The sequence below is a fragment of the Octopus bimaculoides genome, chromosome 24, assembly GCF_046866305.1.
Source record: "Octopus bimaculoides isolate indiv1 chromosome 24, ASM4686630v1, whole genome shotgun sequence".
In the NCBI taxonomy this organism is placed as follows: domain Eukaryota; kingdom Metazoa; phylum Mollusca; class Cephalopoda; order Octopoda; family Octopodidae; genus Octopus; species Octopus bimaculoides.
In genome coordinates this window covers 8,032,707-8,052,137 of record NC_142951.1, presented here as the reverse complement: position 1 = coordinate 8,052,137, position 19,431 = coordinate 8,032,707, and the positions used below count along the sequence as shown (strand labels likewise).

Here is a 19,431-nt window from a genome sequence, read left to right as displayed (position 1 = left end):
AACCAATCAATGAAGTGTGTTCAGCTGAAGAAAATTAATGTTGCTGTTTGCGAGCAACAACTTCCGGGTCCATTGACAAAACGATGAATCTTGGACGACAGAAAAATTTAAACTGAAAATCTCCCATAACAAAACCTTTCTTTAATAACCAGAGATGTTTTTATAGCAACATATATGAGAATGTGTTCATCTATCTATCTATCTCATCATCATCATCATCATCGTTTAACGTCCACTTTCCATGCTGGCATGGGTTGCACGGTTTGACTGAGGAGTGGTGAGCCGGAGGCTTCACCAGGCTCAATTTGATCTGGCAAAGTTTCTACAGCTGGATGCGCTTCCTAACGCCAACCACTCTGAGTGTGTAGTGGGTGCTTTTACACGCCACTGGCACGAGGGCCAGTGAGGCAGTTCTGGTAACGACCACACTCAAAAGGTATTTTTACGTGCTACCTGCACGGGAGTCAGTCCAGCAGCACTGGCAATGACCACGCTTGAATGTTGTTTTTTCATGTGCCACCAGCATATGTGCCGGTAAGGCCATGCTGGCAACGATCGCACTCAAATGGTGCTTTTCACCGGCACAGGAGCCAATCCCTGGCCCTGGCAATGATCACACTCGGATGTGCTTTTAACGTTCCACTGGTACGAGTGCCAATCAGGCAGTACTGTCATCAGCCACGTCAGCGATTTTAATCTATATATATATATATATATATATATATATATACTCACACACACACACACACACACATTAATGATAGGCAAAAGTTACAGAGTAACAGTGGTCAAATTCGTGTTTGATGAGTGCCACACACACAAAACTCTCAGCTTTTGACTTACTCTCTAACTTCTGCCAATGATATATATACATATATATATGTGTAAAAAAAATCTCATTATACAATCAAACCAATGAAAGAGCTTCTTCCTGGTCGCTCGACACACTAAAAATAGCAGCCAAAGTATCCCCCTATCTAAATGACACACCCATTGTATGTATGGTGACTTTTTAGAGAACTCTCACACAAATGTACGCTGTACAGTCTTGTTCGACTGTGTTTGAACATTCTCCAACACACAAAATGCCTTTTCTCTTCCAGTGAATGCCATTTCTATACTTGAAAATATAAACATATCAAACATTAAACAAAATTTTGACATGCTTCTACACATGTTGTTAACATTTGAAGTCATTTGAACAAGAACTGGCAAAGTTATTAGATTCTGAAATGATATCAAATTTTTCGAAACACCCTGTGCATATATATATATATATATATATATATATATATATATATATATGTATATATATATATGTATATATATATATGTATATATATATATGTATATATATATATATATATATATATATATATATATATATATCTATATATATATATATATGTATATATATATATGTATATATATATATGTATATATATATGTATATATATATATATATATATATATATATATATATATATATATATATATATAGGCGTAGGAGTGGCTGTGTGGTAAGTAGCTTGCTTACAAACCGCATGGTTCCGGGTTCAGTCCCACTGCATGGCACCTTAGGCAAGTGTCTTCTACTATAGCCTTTGGCCGAACAAAGCCTTGTGAGTGGATTTGGTAGATGGAAACTGAAATAAGCCCGTCGTATATATGTATATATGTATGTGTGTGTGAGTGTGTATATGTTTGTGTGTCTGTATTTGTCCCCCCAACATCGCTTGACAACTAATACTGGTGTGTTTACGACCCCCGTAACTTAGTGGTTCGGCAAAAGAGACCGATAGAAGAAGTACTAGGCTTACAGAGAATAAGTCCTGGGGTCGATTTGTTCGACTAAAGGTGGTGCTCCAGCATCGCTACAGTCAAATGACTGAAACAACTAAAAGAGTAAAAGATATATATATATATATATAGGGTTACTGAACTAGTTATGTTTAATAAAAAATATTGCATTTATGTAAGTTTTAACATCATCTCTTTCGAAACAGTCACCTTGCACAGCAATACACTGGTCCTGGTGTTCCTTTAGCTTTTGGAATCCGTCCTGTAAGTCCTGTAAGCAAGTTGAGAACCTTCCATGATTTGCTCTTGATCTCAACATTGGTATTAAAAACAGTGAGCTTTGAACTGCATTTTCATCTCAGGGAAGAGAAGGGAGACTGCAGAGGCTAAATCTTGTGAATAGGGCAGGTGTGCAAACTACACCATGTTGTTTTGGGTGAGAAACTCTTGAATGAGGAGAATTTGATGACAGGGTGCATTGTCATTGTGAGGAATTCAATTCTTTGCAAATGTTTCATGGTCCATGTTTCACTGCCATGTAGCATGGTTGTTCGTACACATGCATCATACAGTCTGCCTTTTAGATATAAATAAACATGAGTAATAGAGAGAAAGATATCTCCATACACACACACATACAAACACATACAGATATGCCTCAACATAGATGCAACTTATCTCAAAAGACAATGTAACACAGAATACATTTCCAAAATTTATTAGCTCATAACTGTTTTAATAAATGTATTTTATTTCATTTGCCACTTCAATATAGGTATTTTAGATATTATGAATGAAACATGTAAAAGATAAAAGATTTATATATACAGGTGCAGGAGTGGCTGTGTGGTAAGTAGCTTGCTTACCAACCACATGGTTCTAGGTTCAGTCCTACTGCGTGGCACCTTAGGCAAGTGTCTGCTACTATAGCTTTGGGCCGACCAAAGCCTTGTGAGTGGATTTGGTAGACGGAAACTGTAAGAAGCCCATCGTATATATGTATATGTGTGTCTGTTTGTTCCCCCAACATTACTTGACAACCGATGCTGGTGTGTTTACGTCCCCGTAGCTTAGTGGTTCGGCAAAAGAGACCGATACAAATAAGTACTAGGCTTACAAAAAAATAAGTCCTGGGGTCGATTTGCTTGACTAAAGGCGGTGCTCCAACAAGGCCGCAGTCAAATGACTGAAACAAGTAAAAGAGTAAGAGAGACAGAGAGAGTAAAGAGTATATATATATATATATATATATACATGAGTAATAGAGAGAAATTTAATATCAATAATAGAATATTGGGTTTTAAGAAAGCAATAAACACTGACAGGGCAGTGTTACAGAAGAATATACAAGATTGACACACTGTCAGAAATACCATTGTATGTTTGTAACTGTCTTCGGATAACAAAATATAATTTGAAGTGCTAAAACCATAAATTTATCAGCAATATTCGGCAGCAACACTTAGTAAAATCAGCAGTCAAAGACACCAAACACACATACATATCTATGTTTGTATGTAAAACTGAGAATGTGTCTGTCTGTATATGTGCATATAAAATCGTATATAGACATGCAAAGCTTGGGACAGTTATATATATATATGTATTTAGATCTACAAAGCTTGGGTTAGTTATTCTTATTAAAATGTATTGCTTCTCCATGATGCAGTGCTGCAAAATACTCAGGCTATTTCTGTTTCCAGTCCCTTAGCAAGCGAGGCTACCCATGATTCTTCTATTTCCTTTGTGAGGAAAAGTTCCATCACGCCCTTTTCGAACTGAAAGAAAATAAACATATGGAAACAATTAGGTGAGTGACTGTGAAAGAATAAGAATAATGATGTGGAGAGGGGGACTGTGTAGTTGATTATATTTTATCTTTTACTCATTTCAGTCATTGGATTGCAGCCATGCTGGGGTACCACCACAAAGGATTTATAGTCAAATGAGTTGACCCCAGTAATTTTTATCTTCTTCTCTCAAACCTGGTACTTATTCTATCAGGATCTTTTGCCTAACCACAGATTTGTTTCTTTTCTCTATTTGTCCCCAACCATCGCTTGATAACCAGTGTTGTTGAGTTTATATCCCTGCAACTTAGCAATTCAATGAAAGACACCAATAGAATACATACCAGGCTTGGCAATAAGATTAAGTACTGGGGTTGATTTATTTGACTAAAACTCATCAAGACAGTGCCCCAGCATGGCCACAGTCTAATGACTAAAACAAGTAAAAGATAAAAGATGAAAAATATTAAACAACATTCATTAGTGCAAGAAATCATCATCATCATTATCATCATCATTTAGCATCCACTTTCCATGCTGGTATGGGTTAGACGGTTTGACAGGAATTGGTAAGTTGGAGAGCTGTGCTAGGCTCCAGTCTGGCTTATCTTAATTTCTATGGTTAGATGCCCTTCCTCAGGGCAACCACTCCACAGATGCCTGTTACATATCAGTAGCACAAGTGGATTTTACATGCGACCAACACAGGCCACAACTATGATTTCACTTAGCTTGAAGTGTCCTCTCGAGCACCGTAAATTGCAAAAAGACTCGGTCACTCGTCATTGTCTCCATGAGACACAACAGCCAGAGATCATATATCAAATGCAGTTATATATTTGTATGGCATTGGCCACTGTCCATTAACTGACATCAGTGAAATACATATACAAGCGCCTCAAAAACTTGTGTGTGTGTGTACATATACAAATATATATATATATATATATATAGTTTTAGGGAAAATAACCAATTTTCAAGAACTCATCGATGAAAATCCACTATCACATATAGAAAAATTAATAATTAAAAGCACAATAAATGAGTATAATATAAAGTAAAGTAAATATCATAAGATAAATATAATAAAAAGATTACACGTGTTTCATAAATTTTCAAATAGAAAAGAAATTTAAATTGATTAAAATCAATTGAAATTATCGAAAATAAGTTCTGTTCAAAAATATAGCTACTCGTCAGATCGTAAGTAGAACAATAATTAGATCTATATCTCAACCAACAATAAGTACCAAATGAATTAATATGAAACACTTATTATATAAAGATAGAAAAATTATTTTAAAAATATCATAATATCAAAATAATAACCATTCAATAATCATCCCTTCATCCATTATAATAACATGTATATTATATACAAAAAACATCTTACATAAATTATCATTGTTTTAAATACAAGTTGAACGAAGTTTAAGTTTAAAATAATAATGAAGATAAAATTAGTACATATTTAACCGGTGTAATAGTTAAAGCTATACTATTTAAAGCTAAATACGTTTATTTAATTATAATTAAAGATCAATTGAATAATAGAAAAATATAAGATTATTTATTTCTACAAACGTAATAATAAAAAATATGAATGAAAAAATTATGAATGGAAAATTAGGAAAGACAAAAATTATTAAGAATAAAAGGTTAAACTTTATATATATATACAAAGTTTTGATTTTAAAAAAACTTTAACGATATTATAAACTATAAAGATTAATAATTAATCAAATAATATTAATCAAAAATAATCGAAAATATATCAACACTATTCAAATCGAAGTTCTAATATTATGTTGAAATGAAACTATAACTTCTAAATAATTTAGTGTTAAATAAGTTATCTATTAAAAATAATCTATAAAGAACCAAATGAATAGTATAAAAACAAGAATACATATTATTTTCAAATAGTAGAAAATCTTTAGCAAAGTGAAAACAGAACTTATCCAAATTTTTCCGTAATATATATATATATATATATATATATAAATTTAAATAATAAGGGTAAAAAATTGAGTATTAATTTGATTAATATCAATTTAAACCAGTGGCCTAGCATATTGAAAAATCTGAAAATTCAGAAAAATTATATTACATACATATAAGAGGGATGACCACTAAGTGGACATCCAATATGCTAGATGTAGACCCCATATGGTCTGACCACTAAGAAAAGATTGTTCTCAAGAAAATTTCTTAGTGGTCAGACCATATGGGGTCTACATCTAGCATATTGGATGTCCACAAGTAAAGGAGTATATATATATATATAAATAAGCAACAAAGATATCCAGAGGTAATGCAGTACAATCGTTTCATGCAACTCCATTTAATTGAACAATGCAATCATTACATCAATTCAAAATGCAGAGCAATCCTCAGCTGCACAAAGACATAGAATTTTATTAAATTAGAATGGATGGACACATTAGTATAATTATACCTAAAATTTCCAAGAAGTTAAGGAGATAGACAAAGAACATGTCTTCACTTCAGCATAGAAGTTACTAAATTATCAATTTAATTATACCTTGGTTCTTTTCCCTAAAACTATATATATATATATATATATAAATATATATATATATATATCTTTTTAACGTTTATTTACCTCTGTCACTCGACTTTGGCCATGCTGGGGCACCACCTTGAAGATATTTTAAAGCTAGGCATTATTCTATCAATCACTTTTGCCAAACTAATACATTACAGGGACATAAACACACCAACAGCAATTGTCAAGCAGTGGTGGAGGACAAAAACAGACACAAAGTCACATACATAAACATATACATATGATGGATTTCTTTCAGTTTCCATCTACCAAATCCACTCACAAGATAAATTTTAGTTGGCCTGAGGTAATAGTAGGCAACATCTGTGCAAGATGTGACATTGTGGGATGGAACACAGAATCCTGCAGCTGAGAATCAGGCTTCTTACCACACAACCAAGCTTCTGTGTGTGTGAGTATTTATTTATTTCTTATTAGCAATGGAAGCATTATTTGTTCAAAATAGTATATTTTGTATATTTTACTTATGTGGATATAGTATTGAAAGCCATGAAACTGCAGAATTCATTTTGAGAATGCTTCTTGTATAGACTAGAGAGTGCATAAGGATACCAGTAGCAGAAGAACCTCCAGCAGTGGTGATGGAATTGCTAACTCAGGATTTCTGTGTCTTTGCACTTCATCAGTAGCTGGTAAATAATAATTGGATAATGATAGACAGGGATATATAGCCAGTGATACAGATTTGATAGATAGTAACAAATAGTCACTTATAAGCAGAAACAGGGAGACAGTGATAATCAGTAATAGATAGACAGTGAGTAATATACAAGTAGACAGTAAGTAATATGCAAGTAGACAGTGACAGATAGACAAGTGTCAGACAAAAACCAAAACAAATGTCCTGGAATAAAAAGAAGACATAAATATCTCATCAAGATATATATTTCCTCTTCTGAAAAAAGACAACAGAAATTTTATTTAGCTCCAAAATGTTTTCTCTAAAATAAACTGACCTGTTTAGCACAATTGATAATTGCTCCTGGCAACTTATGAATTTCCAACTTATAATTCAAATTTTTTTCCGCAAATGTGATGTTCACTTCAAGCTGTCTGATAAATTGAACAGAAAGAAGAAAAAAAACAAAAAGTAACAAACACTGTTTAGGAATTTTAAACAAATAATGAAAACCCAACTGCAATAATGTAATAATTCTTTCTGCTATAGACACAATGCCTGAAATTTGTGGGTAGAGGCTTGATGAATACATTGATCCCAGTATGCAACTGGTACTTCTTTCATTGACTCTAAATGGATGAAAGGCAAAGTCAAACTCAGCTGAATTTGAAAACAGAATGTGAAGACAGGCGAACTGCCACTAAGCATTTTGTCCAGTGCATCAATAATTCTGCCAACTCACCACCTTAATTGTAATAATAAGGCCAGCAGTTACGGGGGATGGGGTAAGTCAAATGAATGGTAGCAACATGAAAATAAAGTGTCCTTGCTCAAGAACAAAACACACAGCTTGGTCCAGGAATCACTACCTCATGATTGTGAGCCAAATGCTCTAACTAGTGAGTCATGCATCTTACCCTTACTATGGAGTGCTTGTTGCATATTATCTATCTTAGTGTGCATGCACACACACCCACGCAGAAGCATGCACACACGCAGGCACATATCCATGCATGCACATGCATAATCATATGCACACACACAAGTATGCACATTCACACACACACACACACACAACCACCACACATACACCACCAACACCACCACTTCCCCCTCCTCTCTTCTTAGCATGATCATTTCCAAAGTGAAATATCTAACAAAAATATTATTTACATGAACACTGACTTATGGACCCTGGTTGAGAACCAATGCTTAAGAGGAACCCCATTTCAGCCACTTGTGTTTATGATTGTACTTTTTCAGTTATTATCCAACATTAATGACCACTGATGTAGATAGGCATTGTTGGATAACATCATCTAAGACACTATTCTCCAAATATATGAGGGGATGGTCATGTCTGTAATACCATGATGAGGCTAAAGCAACAACAGCTAATGAAACATGACTGACATCACAGTTCTCTGTTCCACCAACTGCACTTAAGTTTCTGCGTAGTTGTTGGAATGCACTGGGAAACAAAACAGCTGAATCTTCCTCAAATAACACAGTTTGTTGTCTTAAAAAAAATCAGAAGAGTATTTTTGTTATGTGGAGGCACATGGCTTAGTGGTTAGGGTGCTGGACTCCTGATCATAGGATTGTGGTTTCAATTTCTGGACTATGAGATGCATTGTGTTCTTGAGTAAAACACTTTGTTTCATTTTGCTCCAGGCCATTCAGTTGCTAAAAACAAGTCATCCAGCAAGGGAGCAGGGTCCCATCTAGGGAGGAAAATATACCCCAGAGAAACTGGGAAATCAGCCTCATGTTCCTTAAGGAGTCAGGTAGACTAAACATTTTAGTCCTAGACTCTCTATCTCTGAATATGATGGATTGAAGTTGATCTGAGGATACACAACCAACAAATTAATATTATTAGAAATAGTAGCTAAATATTCCTTAAAATTTACTGCCTTAAAAGAAGGAAAGTTTGTTAATCTCCGTTGGAAGTCATTTTAATCCTAAATCAATCCCAACAGAGCTAAACACCAGTCAATAAACTCAAAAGTTTGTTATTTTCTTAAACCCAATTCAAATTGTTGACTACCTTCAACTTGATCATCCAATGTGTCCTTACTCGTAATTTGGGTGAACAAATGTGGTAGTTGAGAGCTAGGCCTTTTATTGTTATTCTGAATTTTTTTGCGAATCTGTCCATTAGTTTTCCTGTAATTGTTAGCCTTGAGCTGTATATATAACTATTTATTTCTTGTTCAGAAGCCCAGGGACACAGAGACTCATGCCTGACACGGTTATAATATTTTAAGGGAAGTTTAACTGTCAATTTTAGTAAGTTGTATGACAACACTAAGGCTTCCTAAAGGTCTTGTAGGTGATCAAATTGTTGTTTGTGATGATAATGAATACACATCCACACAGACATGTTAATACATACTTTCCTTCAAATTCGATTGTGACTTCTGCATTACTTGGTGTTGGTGGGTGAAAGAAATGACTGGTCACTTCAAGTTCTGGGATTTGTAGGTAGACTTTGACAGTGGACAGATCAAGTTCTTTTGAATCTGTAATGAGAGAAAGTTTTAAACAGGTGAGAAGGACTGGCATTTTTGTAATTAAGGTTCTACACATGTACACACACCCTTCAAGATGGTGTCACAGCATGGCCAAAGTCCAGCAACTGAAACAAGTGGTAGGTAAAAAGATAAACTGTTTTTTCTCTAAGTTGACAGCAAGACACCAGTTTCTGTCTCCATATCCATATCACAGGACTAGCCGATTCCATGGACACGGTCCTTTTCAAAGAAGAGAGAACTCTTACCACGGCTCATGGCAACATCTCCATGCTCACTTGCATTGCTGCAGCTTTGCCTGGCTGCCGGCTTCAACCACAGATGCTCTGCTACGAGCATGCCCCGTTCCCACAGCTGGATGGGCACTCTCCATGTTCATGTTTGAGAATATTAACCCAATTCCCTTTTGATGCGAGGCCAGCCGCTTTCATGCATATGTACACTGACAACAACAACAACAACAACAATGGATCTGGTGCCTTTCTGGAAGCTTATGCCCACTTCTAAGGACCAATTAACCCGTACTCGACTGCCATTGGCACAGAACCCTTCACTTTGGTCTTCAAAGGTCTCGTTCAAATATTTCCTACTACAACCGAGATCTGCACCCACAGTTGGCTTCACCCAGGCTCATGCCTGCGGCTTCCATGCAGCACCCTCCTACTCTTTTTAAGAAACCTCATAGAAGTTTCACTGCAGCACCCTCCTATTCAACCAGGCATCAGAAAGTTACTTCACTGGCAATCGTGCAACCTGTCAAATGGCTGGTTTGGCATTGGTTGCTCACTTCAGCGCCACTGTCCTGCTGTCTATATCAACCAACGCCCTTTCGGCAATCTAATGGGCAAAGTGTAGGGCACCTTAGCCGGATGTTCAGTTCATCCCCTATCACCAGTTCTGCTTACCAAATGTGGCCCACTTGGCACCATGCATTCATTGCATTGCAATGGCTGCCTCCGATCAGAAGAGGAATGGCTTGTTTCACCCGTTCTGAGTATGAGAGTAGATCAAAGCTGTCAAGGTCCCTGGGGCCTCCAGTCATTCACTTTACCAGACGGAATTGCATGTCGTTCTCCCACTGGCACCAGGTATTCCGAGGGAAACTTCGGAGGGAACCAGCTACTAGATGGCTCAATTGGTCTTTTGCCGCTACACCCAGTTTCTTTGATCGATTTGCACATCAGAGGCACTTTGGACTTCCACCAGATTCTTCTCCGGCTTTGTCCCGACAGGGCATGGACCGCCATGTTTTCGGACCCTGGCCACCTGCTACACCTGAGTTGGAGCAGGAACATGATGATGCATGGGAGCATGATTGTGAATGTGTGGACCTGTTATAATAGAGTGGGACAAGACGGGAGGGGATGGGAACAAGCATGAGCACAAGAGTGTGGAGGAAGGCAAGGAGCCATCGGTCGAGAGCATGCAATGGCACAGCAGCGCAAAGGGGAGTGGACTCAGCCAACCAGTGATATCAACCACGCCATTGCGGCCTAGTCAGTGACAGCTGCTAGGCTGGCCGCTTCAGCCATGGTTGCAGACTCGGACTAGCATGCATTCACTACCTGTGAATTTATTTTATCTTATTTTCATTCAGGATGGATATGTTTTGACAGATAGGAGATTCAACAACTCTTCTAGCTAGGTTAAATAACTGGCATAAAGGGATACCCTCTTGCTGTTAAAAATCGCCAAGTTCCCAAAACAAAGTGTAGGTCAGCAATTAGCTAAGAATATGCAATGCATTGAGAAAATTTAAAGAAGTGAACTGTGAATGAAAAGGAGTAAATTATTTGAAAGAAAAACATGAACAACAATGATGGAAATGTAACTGTGATTGCATATGGTAAATGCCTAAAGGTACAAAAATGAATTGCAAATAATATGTTACGTACCAGAGTTTGGTCTTCTCACATCCATGGTGCTACACATTACTTGCAGGCGAGGTAACTTATAATGTTATGTCTTTATAATAATCTGCTTGTTCGTTTGCCTTTTATATATTAGCTAGGCTCAGAGGTGGCGGTGAAAGATGGAGGTGGAGTGAGTGTAAGGTGGAGTAAGATCAAGAGAGAGAAAGGAGGAGTAAAGAGAGAAGAGAGGAAGAAATATTAATATTAATACACTTGGGCCAAGTGGTCATTTTGTGATCAGAAGTGAAGAACGAGAAGGAAGGAATACTTATTAAGTGGTTAAAAAGTTAGCTGAAGGGAATAAGGAGATACAGAGAGATGGACAAGGGAGTCAGTTATGTTGGGAGGGAGAGAGGGGAGAGGCAGGTTGTGGTGAGTGGGGGGGGGGTTGATATTGAAATGTTTTTATTTTTTTCAATTACTTTTTTAGAATTAAAAAGGGCAAAATCATTTGAACTCACCATAGTGTCATAATTAAATACCACAAGGTATTTTTTGTGAATTTCCGAAAATTCTGTTAATCCATCATATAACCAAATTAGAAAATAACAAATGTATTTTTGTATAATTATGAAATTTAATTTTGCAGTGAAAGGTTTAAAATGATACTTTCTAATATTGGCTGAAGGTCAGAGATTTTGATGGGAAAGGGATCACATTGACTCAGTGCTGAAGTGGTACATATCTAATTGCTGTGATAGTGTACTTAAACACCCCGTCGTTGATGTAAACATACAGGAAACAATGCATATATGGAGTAATGAAGTTGATACGACTTTAAGTGATAAATAACAGTACTAGAATTAATAGAAAACTTGGTGAGAAAGAGAAAGTAGGCAGACTAAAATCGAGATTCAGATAAATATATTAAATGTTTGAAACAGGTGTAACAGTCTAGAAAATAAAAGAATAAATAATTGGAGGAGGGGAATGTGCAGCAGGTGAGTGACAATGACAAGAAGGCAAGTGGTTTGTGGTGCAATTGGTAACATACATGCAGGAGTGGTTGTGTGGTAAGAAGCTTGCTTCCCAACCACATGGTTCCAGGTTCAGTCTCGCTGCATGGCACATTGGGCAAGTGCCTTCTACTATAGCGTCGGGCCGACCAAAGCCTTGTGAGTAGATTTGGTAGACGGAATCTGAAAGAAGCCTTTTGTATTTATATATGTCCTTGTACTTCGTATTTTTTGTTGTTTATGCTTTGTGATGTCCTGTGCCCACATATGTATATATATATATATATATATAGACATATAGATTATAAATATGTACATATACGTATGTATATATGTATATATATATATATATGTTATTTATATTATTATATACGTGTGTGTGTCAGTGTTTGTCCTCCCACCATCACTTGACAACTGATGTTGGTGTGTTTGCATCCCCGTAACTTAGCAGTTCGGCAAAAGTGACTGATAGAATAAATACACGGCTTACAAAGAATAAGTGCTGGGGTTAATTTCTTCAACTAACGGTGATGCTCCAGCATGGCCGCAATCAAATGACTGAAACAATGAAAAGAAAAAAAAGAAAAGACTAGTCAGCTCCAATGCAATCAATATGAGGTTCAAATCCCACCAGAGAATATGTTCTTGACTACAAGCCAACAACTGAGTCTTTATTTAGTCACACATGTTACAAATTACATGGGATATGATTTGAGGTGTGTTTGTATATCATGGCTGGTTTGTTTCCATCCTCATAACTTTCAGCAAAAGATATCGATAGAATAAGTACCAGATTTGCAAAACAGAAAAAAAAAAATCAAGTACTGGGGTCAATTTGTTCAACTACTCCCTTTGAAGCCATTGCTCCAGAATGGCTGCAGTCCAATGACTAAATTGATACAAAGATAAAAGAAAAGATTATAATAATAAATTCAGAGGAACAAACAGTTCCGTTGAATTGTTGATCTTCTCAACATAATTTAATGAAAAAGAATATAATTTAAACAGCAACAAAATGACAAGAAAAGAGTAAAGAAAAATTCTTTTCTACTCCAGGCACAGGACCCGAAATTTGGGGAGAGGAGCTAGTCAATTAGATCGACCCCAGTATGCAACTGGTACTTAATTTATCGACGGGATGAAAGGCAAAGTCAAACTCGGTGGAATTTGAACTCAGAACATTAAGACACACAAATTACCGCTAAGCATTTCACCCGGCATGCTAACATTTCTGCTAGCCCGCCACCTTAAGAAAAGAGTAAAGAAAAATTAAAACAGGAAATCAGTAAGTAAATTACTGGTATAATTAGCTGGGAGCTGGATTATTTGGTCTGGCTCTGTGCTGCTCTCAAATTAAACAAAGCACAATATTTAGTTGTTGTTAACATGTTTATTTATGAATTGCTTTTAGATTTGTTATTTTGCATATATTGAATACCAGTAGCTGGTCTGTAAAAATGTAAGCTTGGCTAGAAGTAAAAATGTATGTTTGGTGAAAGGAGATCTTTACATGAGATCAGAGCAGCATGGCTGTTGGTTAACCAAGAAAACTTTTGCTAGTTCTTTAGCATCTCGATTCATAACCATGATTACGTATCAAACTGCATGGAATTTTCTATCAGTTCATACCACCATACAAATGCACTAGAACCAATGACTGGCTGAAACATGAGTCATGATCACCCTATAAAGACCATCATTGCCAAACATGGAAACTGATATAGTGCAGTTTTCCCTTGTTGCCAAATTGTCAGGGTATCAAATGCTGGGTACTGCTAGAAAATAAAGAAGATAGAAAAACATCAGACATTCCACCAAAAAACCTCAAAATACTCACTGCATGTCATTAGTGATGGTACGTGTGAGTAATGACCAAGCACCGTGGGACACTAAAAAAGCCAAAGATTTCCTGCTCACTGACTTCCATCTCAAAAGCCACAGGGCAAGAAATGGAATTTACTTAGAGATTTCTGTCAATGTCTTATTCCATTCAACTATGGATGTTGTAAGCCAAAATTCTACCACAATTCAGATTACTTTTTCATACCTGTGATGCTTACCTATTTATGTCAATGATGTATTATATTGCAGCTTTGAGATTTCAAAGATGTGATAGTTTATTATTAGAATGCCATTCCAGGATAGATGTGAGAGGCTGCATTTTGCAAGTTTGGACATAAAACATGCAGAATCCTTGGTCAAGATATGGCTGGTTTAAATGCTAAAGCATTAAGGACATGCAGTTTAAGGATGGAGTGCAGCGGTTGTTAACAGTGAATGGCATCCCATGTGAGGTATCTTGTCAACCAATGTTGCTTTGTTTATGTTCCCCATAACTTAGCAGTTCAGCAAAAATGACTGATAGAACAAGTATCAGGTTATTTACTATAAGTACTGAAGTCAATTCATTTGACTAAATAGTCTTCAAGGTAGTGCACCAGCATGGCCACAGTCTGATGATTGAAACAAGTAAAAGATAAATTTAAAAGCTCAACAGTTAAAATTAAGTTAATTTTAACATAATGAGAATAAAGAATGTCATTAATGTCATAATGGTGGAGGCCCAGTGGTTAGGGCAGCAGACTCGCGGTCATAGGATCGTGGTTTTGATTCCTAAACTGGGCGTTGTGAGTGTTTATTGAGCGAAAACACCTAAAGCTCCACGAGGCTCCGGCAGGGGATGGTAGCGAACCCTGCTGTACTCTTCCACCACAACTTTCTCTCACTCTCACTTCCTGTTTCTGTTGTGCCTGTATTTCAAAGGGTCAGCCTTGTCACACTGTGTCACGCTGAATATCCCCGAGAACTACGTTAAGGGTACACGTGTCTGTGGAGTGCTCAGCCACTTGCACGTTAATTTCACGAGCAGGCTGTTCCGTTGATCGGATCAACTGGAACCCTCGCCGTCGTAAGCAACAAAGTGCCAACAACAACAATAATGTCAATCAACTTCATTAGTGTAATCACCCACATCACTGTTAAAATCATTACTTAATATTTTTACCACAGAAATCAGAAATATCCACTGAGAATTTCCTTACACTTCACTACAGAAAACAGTTTTATGCACCAATCTTTTTATGGTTCAGAAATTTCATATTTAAGATTATTTTTATTGACATATGTCAAGTTGTTGGGGCAGTGTTATCTGCAGAAAATAACAAATGTATTTTTGTATAATTACTCTCTTTACTCTTTTACTTGTTTCAGTCATTTGACTGCGGCCATGCTGGAGCACCGCCTTTAGTCGAGCAAATCGACCCCAGGACTTATTCTTTGGAAGCCTAGTACTTATCGTATCGGTCTCTTTTGCCGAACCGCTAAGTTACGGGGACGTAAACACACCAGCATCGGTTGTCAAGCGATGTTGGGGTGACAAACACAGACACACAAACATATATATATATATATATATATATATATATATATATACATATATACGACGGGCTTCTTTCAGTTTCCATCTACCAAATCCACTAACAAGGCTTTGGTCGGCCCGAGGCTATAGTAGAAGACACTTGCTCAAGGTGCCACGCAGTGGGAATGAACCCGGAACCATGTGGATGGTAAGCAAGCTACTTACCACACAGCCACTCCTGCGCCTGAAACAAGTAAAAGAGTAAAGAGAGTAATTATACAAAATTATGAAATTTAATTTTGCAATGAAAGTTTCAAAATAATTCTTTCTAATATTGGCTGAAGGTCAGCGATTTTGAGTGGAAAGGGATCACATTGACTCATTGTTGAAGTGGTACATATCTAATTGATGTGATAGTGTACTTAGACATCTCACCATTGACGCAAACACACAGGAAACAATGCATATATGGAGTAATGTAGCAGATATGACTTTGAGAGATAAATAACTATACTAGGATTAATAGAAAACTTGAGGAAGACAATCAACTATGTGGACAGAAGTGAAGTAAAAAGGAAGAAAAACTAACTCAGTGAGAAAGAGAAAGTAGGCAGACTAAAATCAAGATGTGGTTCACATAAATATGTTAAATGTTTGAAACAGGTGTAACAGTCAAGAAAATGAAAGAACAAATAATTGGGGGAGTTGTAAGTGTGGCAGCTGAGTGACAATGACAAGAAGGCAAATGGTTTGTGGTAACATAGTCAGCTGCAATGCAATAAACGTAAGGTTCAAATCCTACCAGAGAACATGTTCTTGACTACAAACCAACAACAGAGGCTCTACTTACTCACTCAACCTGTTACAAATTTCGATTAAATCCCATGGGGTGTGATTTAAAATAATGCTTTCTAATATTGGCAGAAGGTCGGTGATTTTGAGGGGCAAGGGATTAGATTGACTCAGTGTTGAAGTGGTACTTAGTTTATCAATTCAAAAAGGGTGGAATGTGATTTTGGGAACTCTTATACGCTGACGATTGCAATCTCGTCAGTCACTCAGAAATAGGCCTGCAGTCTCTTGTATTTACATTTGACTCAGCTCGTAATGATTTTGGCTTGACCACTATCTATGTATGATAGGCTTCCCTACAGCTATTGTAGAAGACACTTGCTCAAGGTACTGTGCAGTAGTACTGAACCCAAGGCCACATTAGTTAGGAATCAAGCTTGTAAACCACATAGCCTTCTGGTACAATATGTCACCCAGTGTAGGACAAGCTGAGAAATGGGTTCCACAAAGGGAAGTGTTTGGATACAAATGGAAACACCAAAACACTGCACTGTAGTGTCTTTGAGAAGAGGTAGGACCTGTATTCATTTAGATCGGGAACGACTCCATGTCGGAGAGGAATTGTGACAACAGAGATCTTTAGAAACATTGTGTCAGTTGATGGAATGCTGCATCACATTCTGGACGTTCATAGGTTTGTCAACTCCTGAGGCAACAAAATCCAAAGAGAGGACAAAGCCAACACCACAACCTTGCAAAGGCCACAAAAAAGTGATGCGAACTTAGGTGGATGGACACCTTTGAAGTGAAACAAAAGCTTTGTGAAGTGATCTATAGAATGGAGGGGGAAGAGTATAATGGCTAGTGGACTGGACGTGAAAGGTTAAGTGATGTCAAGTGGTGAAGAAGGCAGTCAGAGGGTCCCTTTTTTTTGCATTGGCAAGTCCTTGAGAACAGATATGTGTGAGTACAGGATCCTCGGGTATTCTATCTACTAGCTAGTGGGTAGGGGAGAGAGGCTTGCACAGCAAGTTCCAGTCCATGGTTGAGTAGTTACGTTCTAGCGTTGTTTGCCAAGCCAAGGTAAGAGACTTTCTCTGTCCTTTACACTTCAAATACATGCTTCACCTCACATTTGAAATGTATACTCTCGTGGACAAGTTGATTGCTGTTGACTGGTGAGGTTCTTTTCCTATTTTGTCCTCCAGCTTGGGAGGATAAATTCAAAGTCAATTCAAGTAGCTTCCATTCAAAAATGTTTTTCATTTTCTCCCCAACATGGAGAAAACTGACCTGAATGCAGTAACAGTTTTTTGTGTGTGAGAGAGGGAGAGAAAATGAGGATTATCACCAAATCACAATGTGAGAGTTTGAGAGTGCAACCCATGATGCCGACCCAGCAAAAATGAGCATAAGGTGTTAGAGCACTCGTAATAACAGTTTCAAGTTTTGGCAAAGGGCCACCAGTTTTTGAGGGGAGGGGTAAGTTAATTGCATTGACCCAAATGGTACTTATTTTATTGATCTTCAAAAGGATGAAGGGCACAGTCAACCTCGGAGGAATTTGAACTCAAAACATAAGGATACCGAAGAATTGTCACCAAGCACTTTGTTTAACGAGCTAACAATTCTGCCGTCCTGCTCAAGGGCTGAAGGTCAGTCTATTATACCCATTCCCAGTACTTAACTGGTACTCTTGAATGAAAGGCAATATTCATCTCAGAATTTTAACACATTTTGCCAAATGCTCTGACCAATCCATTGTCCTTGACTTCTTACATAGAAACATTTTGGGAGAAGGATAGAGTCACTGTTATCGGCCCTATTACTCAACTGTTTATAATTTTATGAAACTTTATCTGTCATCCTTCAGAATGATAACTGATCTCAGCCAAATTTAAACTCATGATGTGTCCAGCGTCGCCTTTCTGGCACTTGTGCCCGCGGCATGTGTAAGGACTTTCGAGCGAGATCGTTGCCAGTGCCCCTGGACTGGCTCTTGTGCGGGTGGCACATAAAATACACCATTTTGAGCATGGCCGTTGCCAGTACTGCATGACTGGCCTTCATACCGGTGACACGTAAAAGCACCTACTACACTCTCGGAGTGGTTGGCGTTAGGAAGGGCATCCAGCTGTAGAAACTCTGCCAGGTCAGATTGGAGCCTGGTGTAGCCATCTGGTTCACTAGTCCTCAGTCAAATCGTCCAACCCATGCTAGCATGGAAAGCGGACGTTAAACGATGATGATGATGATGATGCAAAGGACTGCAGTTCAATAGACTCAATAATGCTACACAAATAATGATTTTTAACATAGACACAAAATCATTCATTTTGGAAATAAGGGATTAACTGAACTGGTTCGTGTTTTATAGAAACCAGAAGGATAAAACGTAAAGTTCACCTTGATCTTATTTTGAACTCAGAATGCGAAGATCCAAACTAAATGTTGCAAAGCATTTTGTTTCCCACTTTTCTCTTCTGATATTGTCAATCCCCTGAAACTTTTTTTAGAGAAATCATTAATTTTCTCTAGGAATTTTACTATAATATTTAAGGCAGTGAGCTGGGATTTTTACTGTTGCTGTCACAGTTTTTGAAATTTTAAAATTTAGTGGAAAATTTTTCAACTTTAGGATATTGATGTGATTTTTCACACTGAATCTTTGTTTTTCACTTTTTCCAAAAATTTTTTTTAGTAAAATGTTACAAAAGGTTTAAAGTTTGGTAGTCTTCATCCAATCAGAAAACAGGATTTGGAAGCTGGTACTTTCTGCGTTATAGCTGTCTATCACAAAATGAAAGCAAAAAACATTGCAATGACAACAGTTATAAGAAGTTTTAAAGTTTAAATAAATTTTATGAATAAAGTAATGTGAAATAGTTGGATAAGCATATAAATAAGTTTGAAAGGAAAAAATCCTCCATAAAATGTTTTTGCTAAATATTACAAAACAAATAAACTGTACTTTAGGGCTTAGGGTTAGGATATAAGGTTAGAATTCAGGTTTAGGGTGAGAATTAAGCTCTAGGGATAGAGATATGATTTAGAGTTAAAGGAAAACAGTTGAAAATTA

General features: G+C 37.0%; 2 protein-coding genes across 2 annotated transcripts in view; one reads left to right on the top strand and one right to left on the bottom strand.

Annotated features, from left to right (window-relative positions):
- The window catches only part of LOC106883156 (uncharacterized), a 66,205-nt gene that overhangs the window by 5,441 nt on the left and 41,333 nt on the right, over positions 1-19,431 (top strand). The gene's annotated exons all lie outside the window — the stretch shown is intronic.
- On the bottom strand, positions 2,503-11,476 carry LOC149131184 (uncharacterized). Its single transcript, XM_089341024.1, has 4 exons — positions 11,229-11,476; positions 9,198-9,324; positions 7,137-7,233; positions 2,503-3,578 (listed from the first exon to the last, which is right to left on the bottom strand). Exons 1-4 carry the CDS (start codon positions 11,263-11,265, stop codon positions 3,483-3,485), a joined length of 357 nt encoding a protein of 118 aa, XP_089197150.1. The 5' UTR covers positions 11,266-11,476; the 3' UTR covers positions 2,503-3,482.